General features: G+C 34.0%; 1 protein-coding gene across 1 annotated transcript; it reads right to left on the reverse strand.

Annotated features, from left to right (window-relative positions):
• Positions 1–715: 715 nt before the first annotated feature.
• dusp4 (dual specificity phosphatase 4) lies at positions 716–7,869 on the reverse strand. The gene is given in 4 exon segments (NM_201171.1): positions 716–1,625; positions 4,802–5,021; positions 6,283–6,410; positions 7,347–7,869. Coding segments are annotated over 4 exon segments (1,104 nt in total). The 5' UTR covers positions 7,723–7,869; the 3' UTR covers positions 716–1,245.
• Between the last annotated feature and the right edge of the window lie 2,443 nt (positions 7,870–10,312).

The following is a 10,312-nucleotide window of genomic DNA, read 5'->3' on the forward strand; positions in this document are numbered from 1 at the left end:
ACAAACCAAGGAATTTGCCAAAAGAAAGTGCTATAAAAGGTGCCCACACAATCTTATAAATAGAAGTACCACATTATACCATCTGCTATGTTTTCTCTTTCCCTCTCAGAGCTTCTCAAAGGCGGAAATATTACAAAAAACATCCCATTCCCAGCTTCCAGTGTAAAAAGCTTCAGTGTTTACACCCTTCCTTTTAAATAGACTTATTAATGAGAACATTCCATGTAGAAGTCATTGTCAATAAGGCATACAGCAGAAATAATTCAAAATCTCCTCAGTACAAGTTGGCAAAAGAAATTTTGATCTGAAATATCAGACGTTTTAAATCATGATCACACAATATAACAAATAAAAATCATACAGTGCTTTGGTGGCGACTGGGAGGAAGGAGAATCAGGTTATTGCTCTGATCTGACAAGAGTGGACTGGTATTGCAGACTGAAAGGCGATGGAGCCGATTTGAGCAAAAGCGTCTGTGTACCTTCTCTGAACAAGGCACTGACAATGCAAAACTCGACAAAAAGACACTTTCTGTCAAAAGTCTGTCTCCATTAAAGGAGTTCAAGAAAATCGTCCACAAATGAAGTGATAAAAAAAAAAAAGGGAGGTCGACAGACAGACCTCCGATCTTTGAATCCCACCTCTGCCGCCAATGTTTTTGGAAGTGGAAATGAAAAGATGTGCCATCCACACAGGATATTATGACTTGTTCTTCTGATATTAAAGGAACACTCTACTTTATTTTGGAAAAGGCTCATTTTAGAAGTCACCTAGAGTTGAACAGTTGAGTTTTACGATTTTTGAATCCATTTAGTGCTTTTAGCTTAGCTTAGCATAAATAATTGAATCAGATTAGACCTTTGGCATCTAAATTTGATTAAAAAAAAAACTTTGGTTGAGGTGATTTTCCTATTTACTGCTTGACTCTTCAGATTAATCCAAGTAGAAAATAGCAACTTTCACTTTTTTGAAATTGAGCGAGATGCTAATGGTCCAATCTGATTCTATGATTTATGTTAAGCTAAGTTAAAAGTGTTCTTTCCAGACTCAGAGATTGGCCGAATAGTAAAACTCAACTGTGAAACTCTTTGGGACTTGTAAAATGTGCCTATTTCCAAAAAAAAAAAAAGTTTTCCTCTAAGATGGATCTTCTGCGTGATTGTGCCGAGTGAAGTACGTCAAAAGAAACGCGCCCTTACTAGTGTGCATGTGCAGTTTTTAAATTATTTAGAGTTTCATTGTGTATCAGCAGCTCGGCGAGGTTGTGATGGGACTCTGTAAGTATGTGAGGCTGCCGGGCTGGTTGTGGGTCACCACTGACATTGGGAAGCTGAAGATGAAGGGTGATGTCGGGGTAGAGGAAGACTTTGGGCCAAGGCTGGCGGAAGGACTGGCGGCCTCAACGGAGCAGGACGTTGCGAGCACCTGAGACTCGAACTGCAGGAGTTGACCCATAAAGCTGAAGTTTGGGGAGATGATGCTGCGCCGCTGCTTGACAAACTCGAAGGCCTCCTCCAGACGCACCCGCTTCTTTTTCATCAGGTACGCCAGGCAGATGGTGGCAGAGCGAGAGATGCCAGCCTGACAGTGGACCAGAACGCGACCGTTGGAATCCTTGACGGAGTCTGAGAGAAGAGAAGAGAGTTTGGTTAAAGCACAGATAAAGATCAGAAATGAGTCATACTGCATACACAGACCAGCTGATGCACGCAGCATTCTGATGCAGATCCATAAAGAAGTCACGGTAAACACTTTTTATGTGGATATTATTATTTTTCTTTATAATTAATGTATGAATTTCAGTAGCTCAGTAGTTAGCACTGTCGCCTCACAGCAGGAAGGTCACTGGTTGAGTCCTGGCTGGGTCAGTTGGCATTTCTGTGTGAAGTTTGTATGTTTTCCCCGTGTTTATGTGGGTTTCCTTCGGATTCTCCGGTTTCCCCCACAGTACAAAGACATGCGGTACAAGCGAATTGAATAATCTAAATTGGCTATAGTGTATGTGTGTGAATGAATGTGCATGGGTGTTTCCCAGTACTGGGTTGCAGCTGGAAGGGTATCAGCTGTGTAAAACATATGCTGGATAAGTTGATAATTTATTCTGCTGTGGCAACCCGAGGCATAAAGGGACCAGGCTGGGGGAAAATGAAGGAATGAAAATTAAGATTATTAAATACTATTTATAAAACTACAGAATTATTATTATTATTAACAATAAAATTGATCATTATTATTTATAACTGATAAGAATTTAATATTAATATAAATTTTTAGTAATAAAATGCTATTAATTATAAAATTATTTAAGAATAATATTCATTCATTAATTTTCTTTTTGGCTTAGCCCCTTTATTAATCTGATGTCGCCACAGCGGAATGAACCGGCAACTGATCCAACATATGCTTTGCGCAGTGGATAAGTAATAATAATAATAAAACAATTATAAACAAGTATTAATTATAACTGATTTGATTTAAATTATATTAAAATAAGTTTTAGTATTTTATAACTAAAGTATGATTATTTTATTAATAATACAATAATAATTATAAACTATTATGAATTATAACTATGAAAGTAATAATATTAATATTATAAACTTCTAATAATAAAATGCCATTAAATAGAAAAATTTATTATTTTATTAACAATAATAATAATTATAAGAAGAAGAATAAACATTTTTTTTTATTAAAAATATATTTTTTTATTTGAGACAGACATCAGTGAAAGTAAAAAGGAAGCATTTGCTGATATGATCAGCAAGTCACGGTGCCAATATATTTAATGTGGTTGACCATTTTCAGCCATCATTTGCTGTTATACAAGTTTTAGCTCCCATTCTTAAATATTTATTAACATTATTTGTTTATTTATTCAAATCCTTTCATATTAATCTTTAGGTACACACGGTCATATAAAGTCACTGCATGAAGTATTCTACATTTTGTGACAGACATCAATGATTTAAAAGTGCGTTGAGTGTCATTTAATAACCACTCTGGGAAATTCATTCAGCAAACAATTTGTCAATTAGTAAACAGTCTTTGTGAATTATGTAAAATTATTAATCAAAGCTTAATTAAAGAGCTTTGCATATGAAATCTATGGGGGAAAAAACATATATTGCATCCCTACTGATATGTCAGTACATTTTGCAAATGCATTTCAAAACATGCAAATGGTATTCATTCTATAATAAATTGTTCCCTTATTGTAGCCATATTAATTAAGCATGGTAATAATTAATGCCAGAGAATTCCTTCCTAAATTATGTTCTATGTTTTCCACATGTCATGTGCAAGGCTCCATCATAAAAGGACAGGTTCAAATTACTCATTTTTTCCTGACGAGGAGAATATCTGTCATGACATAGCGTGTGTTTGATTTTGCATGCAGCTCCTAAATTTACCTCAATGTCCAAAATAACCTTATTGTATATCCCATCACATTCAGTTCATAATTATTGGATAGTTGCGCTTGACATTTATATCAAAGCTGTGCCTCTGACGAACAGTGCAAGAAACATGACAGGAGATTTCAACTAAAATACATTGCAAGTGTTTGGATATTCAGCTGATGTTTGATGGTCTGATTCATTCCTGTCTCTAATGTTACAAAGAAATCAATCCAATCGGACAAGATAATGTCTATTAAAAACAAGAACAAGTCACCCGACCAATATATATTAAAATAAATCAATACAAGTTAAATATAAAAGCTACATATTTTTAAATATAACACACAATTAAAAAGACATTAAAATATAAAAATAAATACAAATATCCTTTGCTAGTTTTCTACACCCTCAGCTCATTGTGTGTCATCACCACAACCACTCCAAATGCCCCAAAATAAGAACAATGCATTTCTAGAAATACATGAATAACACATTCACCCACAACCGACAGTCACAGTTGGACAGAAAACACCCAAGTGAAATGGTCTGGACTGGATTTTCACACAGACATCATCTCCTATTTCTAACAACCTGCTTATTAACCAAAAAATGGCATATGCATGGGACGAAAAAAGCGACCAACCACATTTAGCAAAATAGATCATTTGACTGCCTCCATATATGCCTTACACACCCAGATGTGAGGCAACTCCAGTATCAAGGCACCCCTGAATGGAGGATGAGTCAGACTCCGGTCCCTAAGCTCTGCACTCTGACGCATACACACACACACACACACCTAGGATGGTGCGATCAAATGCGGCAAGCCTACTTGGGGGCCTTGCTTTAGTGCAGAGGATGCTGAGCTGAAATTGGATATACAGGATCCCCACACACCCCCGCCCTTCTTCAGTCACGGAAACCCTTTCATGAGGAGGACCCACCCATACCGCAACATTCAGCCCGAAGTTTTTTGCACATATGACGCATGGATTTTTTCCACCATTGTGTTTCATGGATTCTAACGTCAAACAAAAGCTTCCAAGATGACCAGAATGAGCCGTTGAAATGAATGCAAGACTAAATTAAAGGGGGGTCACTGTTGCAAAGCTCTGCAGTGCAGATCAATGTTTTATTGCTCATGAAATGCATGTCATTTGCAGAGTTAACCCCTACCCTAAGTATCAATGGTAAACCAATTGATTACAATATAATATAATATAATATAATATAATATAATATAATATAATATAATATAATATAATATAATATAATATAATAATATAATATAATATAACATAACATTTATGAACCTTTATTGTATTTATTTATTGCAAATGTTTTGAACTAAGCATTGATTTGACATTTCATTCAAGTAAAAGCATAAGAAACAAGCTTACCTATGAATTCGATGGCTTCGATAAACCAGGAGCTGATGTCCTCTTTATGGTTGTCTTCCACCGGGATACACTTGTACTGATAGTCTCCTTCGAAATGATTGGGACAGTTTGAAGATACATTCAAAAGGGCAGAAATGCCCATACGATCCAGCATATCCTTTTTAGACGCATGGAGAGCACTGCCAAGGAACAAAAAGGGGAGGATTTCCACGGGACCACCCTGCAATGAAGAAGTGACCGAACAAAATTAGAACAAAATAATAATAAACATTAAAATAAATATAAAAAAATAATACTTAATAATACAACAGCTGCCATATTTACATATAGTCCATATTCTTAAAAATAATTACACAATAATAATAATTTTTATTATTTTTGTTTATAAAATAATAATAAACATTAAAATATTACAAATATATTATTAATATAACAACAGCTGCCATATTTCCATATAGTCTATATTCTTACAAATAAATATCAATAATCATAATTTATTATTGTTGTTGATAAAATAATTATAATAATAATAATAAACCATATTCATATTCAAATTCATATTCTTAAAAATAAATAATAATAATATTAATAATAATAATAATAATAATAATAATAATAATAATAATAATGTATTATGGTTGTTGTTGTTGATAAAATAATAATAATAATAATAATAATAATAATAATAATAATAATAAACATTAAAATAAAATATAAAAAATTAAGAATTATGATAACAGCCACCATATTTCCGTAGTCCATATTCTTAAAAATAACATTAATAATAATAATATTAATATCAATAATATTTTATTATTATTGTTGATTAAATAATAATAAAAATAATAAACAGTAAATAAAATATAACAAATTAATAATTAATATAACAGCCACCATATTTCCATATAGTCCATATTCTTAAAGATAAAAAACATTAATAACAATAATAATAATAACTTGTTGTTGTTAATGAAATAACAATAATAACAAATCATTGTTATTATTATTACTATAATCATTATCATAAATATGCATTATGCATTACAATAAATGCGTTTATAAGTTTAATTTTATATACATTTTAAATGATATATTCACAATAAATGATCAATTAATCAGCATTTGTAAAACACTTAGATTAACACATCAGGCCAGTCAAACCTCTATCAGCTATAAAAAGGTCACTCTAATAACGTCCAGTTTATTTATCTGGGCGATGCGTATTGATTTGGCCCGCTGTTATGTCATTGGCGGCCTGCTAACAAGCTGTAGAGGCAGGAAATGATCGATGTGGGAATCAACACTGCAGTGTCTGACACCGTACACCCTCTATCACAGAGGAAAGGCCGGACGGACACTCTCTAAAGCACTGCTATCAGCCGGAAAGAGCAGCGGATGACAAGCAGTCGACAGGACGTTTAATGTTACACAATGCTGGCATTAGCTGACCTCAGAGTATCCAGTGCTGCTTGTGTATTTACCTGGTCGTGTTGAGGAGTCGCGCAGGACAGGCAGCTGCTCTCTATACTGGACTGAGAACTGGACACGGAGAGTGTTCTGGTTTTCAAACAGTAGTCTGGATATTGTGTGGAAAATCTGTCATAGCCCCCTGTAAAAGTGGAAAAGGGTGTCAAAAATTCGTTTTTAAAATGCATAAATAAAGATGTAAAACCAGTGTGTGTGAGAATTGTTTTAGTCTGTTTGTTTTAAACTCTGTATTAATGAAATATGGGATTATTTATGTAATTGAATATGTTTTATAGTATTATACAATTATAATGATTATTTATTTCTACGATTTATTTTTTTATCATAATGTGTTTCATTTGTCTAGATAAAAAGTTTGATTATACTTAATTAATATTTCATATATTTTCTATCTCAGTTTTACTGGAATTAGATGATTCATTTCATTTTAAGCGAGGTCACAGAGGTTGTGTTTAGATATTACACTGAAAAAAACAGTCATTGACAAGACACCACACAATTTCTAAATGACAAGAACACAATGTTAAAGCAGTAAATGACTGATCTCTTGTAACATTTTGTACCCGTGATAATATATAACTCATTTCTCGCATTCAGTCCCACTCTTTACAAACAAGCCACGCATTTAGGGGATTTTAAATGCAAAACGTATACATACAATCTGCCATATTACAATTCATTGCAAAAGGCCTACATTTCTAAAATGCAAGAATCTTCTTACATATGGTGTATTAACCAGATGGTTTGTCTCTAAAAATGGGTAAAAGATGAAAATATTGTTGTTTTGCAGAGCCTACGGACATTTCTTTTTAATACCAGAGGTCAAGCTGGAACATGTTAGCTGGTCAACCAGCGAATAACCAGCTTGGACCAGCTTAGACCAGCTAACATGTTTCCAAAAACAGCTACCAGCCTACCTTAAGCTGGATTTTCCAACGGGGAATATTACATCATTGTCTATCTATATATCAGAGCGGATATATTTCACTATTTCAGATAGTACGGTTTCATCGGGATACAAATTAAGAAAACAATTATGATTGGTTTTAAAACGTACCTTTCAGCAGATAGACTTCCGTGCTAAAAGTATCCCTACACAGCGCGTTGTGTACCAGTGTAATTGTGCTGTCGTCTTTCATGGTGTTTGTATCGGAGCTCCGCTCGTCGTACAGGATCACGGCGGAGTAAAGCCCCGATTTCAAGCGGCTTCTCGCTTCATCGTCCCCAGACAAAATCTGGTCCAAACTCACGGAGCCTTTCGCTCGCCTCCGAACGATCGTGTTACAGCGAATATTAACGGCACCGCGGAGATGTCCGGCGCTGAACGCCAGAAACGACCTGCAATCCAGAAGCAGACATTTCGCTCCGTCGTCCTTCATCAGCCTCTTCAAAACGCTGCAGTCCATTTCGCAAAGTTCGTCCATTGTGACCATTTTCCTCCTCCGACGGGGACTGGTCACGGTCAGACGGTGGTTTAATTTCTACAAAACGTCAAATCCAAGCGCTGGCACTGCGCGGTGTGATGTTGTGTTACCCTCCTGAGAGCTTTACTACCACGGGCAGTTCTCTTTCCGTTTTATGAATGGGCTTCAGACGCGCGCTCCATAAAAGGACCGCGACGTCACAATGGAGATGACGTCAGCTACGAGCTCCATTCATTAGGCGCTCTTCATTCATAAGAGTCAGTGGCGATCGATGGTGACCGCCGTCACCTTCCAGTCACCAATTCAGCCATCAAACTGTGTCTTTTGACATAAACAGATAGATTCAATTAAATCTGCATGGAATCTGGAAACAGCATCTGTAAAGAAGACGATATAAAGCGCTTAATCGTGTATATAGAGTGCACAGTGTGCAGTTAGTTTGATGTAAAGTGTCATTTAACTAATTGTTCGTTTATTGGGCGTATAAATATATTTATGGGTACTGATTACAAATGTGTATATAATATAAGCTTATTGTACACACACACACACACACACACACACACACACACACACACACACACACACACACACACACACACACACACATATATATATATATATATATATATATATATATATATATATATATATATATATATATATATATATATATATATTGTAAAAATATATTTATGGATTATTTTATAAATTACAGTGGAAACATATCGGTATTATTTTTGTAGTTTAAAATAAGTTGATTAAAAAATATTTCCACAATATATTCCCACAATTCTCTGCGCGACTCATTGTCTTTTGTTTACATGAGAGCGATTAAGTTAACGGTTAGGTACATCACTCTTTTTTTTTGTCAATGTCTATTTAAATGATTTATGTTTTATTTCATGTTGTTTAATTAATGCTAAAGCGTGGCTGGCTTGAATGTGTTTTGTGAGGTAGCCTAATATTGCGAGTACCGTTTGTTTATTTTTAATGAATAATGTTCGAGGGTCCATTTTAGAAGAGTTCTACACACATTATGGCGCTTCTACTGTGGGCAAACACGCATGACAGTAAACAAGAAACGGTAAGACTTCATTTCTCAAATGTCATGACTTGAAAGCCATTTGTCACAATAATATTTGAAGGCCCTTATTCCATTTTTCCAAATGTTTCTAATTTACTGGACACTGTAGACTTTGAGTAGGCTAATTGGTATGCACATATTTTATTTTTGGGCTACTGTTTGTAAACTATATAGTCACAAACTGCCATTTGATTATTATTTTTAATTAATTTTGTTATTTGCTTTATAAGATGCATTATTAAATTATACATAGGCTACATGAGATCAGGGATGCCCAAACTAGGGCCCATGTGTAGGGCCCAAAGTTGGCCCATGGTATCCTTTGATTTGGCCTGCCATTCCATTTAAGAAAAGAGGAAGAATGAGGACATGGTTTATAGATTGTCATTTCAAATCAAATCTAAGCTTTTGTTTGTTTCCTTTATTGTTCAAAACTATCTAAAATTAAATGTTTTAATAAAATGGTGTAAATTATTCAGATTTAGTTGAAATGTACACACCGTCACCCCACACACAGAGAACAAATCAAGGCAAAGGCAGATTTTGCTTGACTAGTGTTTTCACCATTAAACTACACTGTGTTAAAAATGTGATTGTTCATGTTTTTATTGCAATGAGTTATGGTTTTAAATGTTATACTGAATTAGTTAATATGATTTAAAGTAATGTTTTGTTTTAACTTTTAAATCTTATGAAATAAATTAGGAAATTACCCATAGCAACTTTAATGTGTGGTAAATTTACTTCAGCCCATGGTTCTCAATTATGATATCTGGCTTTTGGTCCTTTATGCGAAAACGTTTGGGCTCCCCTACATAGGGTTGCACAGTTTACCAGTTCTATGATAGTATTGCAATATGGCTTCAAAATACTGGCAGTGTTAGTAACACTGCAAAAGGTAGTATTGTCATTAATGGTCTATCTTCAGCAGATAGTGTTGTGGAAAAGTCACTAAATCCTCACACATTTGTACAACAATAGACCATTTTATTTTAGTAGTCTGTGAAGCCCTTTAAGGTTGCAAGTTTTTTGATGTTTTCTAATGTTTGAAATGCACATCTGAATCGGTTCATTTCTGTTCCACTGAATATGATTTAGTAGCTACAAAACCACGACAATCTCTTAAAAAGAAAGACACACAAAAATAGATTTTGAATAACTTTGGATTGTTAACTGATAATACTGAAAAAAAAAAAAACAATAGATGAAAAACCCAAAATAGCAACAGAAAACATTGAAACAATTATTGACCACTTTATATAGCCTAAGTTTGTTGGAAAAATGCTCTTTTTGTGCATAATTTCATTTAATATTATTTGTATCTTTATTTTAATGTGTTTTTTGTTGGTCAGTTATCTACAAAATAAATGAATAAATTTTAGGTGAAGTCACATGCAAATAATACTTTTTTTCAGTAATAAGGGAATTTTAATGAAATTTAAGACCTATTATAACATGTAAGATATAGTATTTCTGACTATTTTCTTTATGATTTTAGTTATAAACTACAGT

This window comes from Danio rerio, chromosome 21, assembly GCF_049306965.1.
Source record: "Danio rerio strain Tuebingen ecotype United States chromosome 21, GRCz12tu, whole genome shotgun sequence".
Taxonomy (NCBI): domain Eukaryota; kingdom Metazoa; phylum Chordata; class Actinopteri; order Cypriniformes; family Danionidae; genus Danio; species Danio rerio.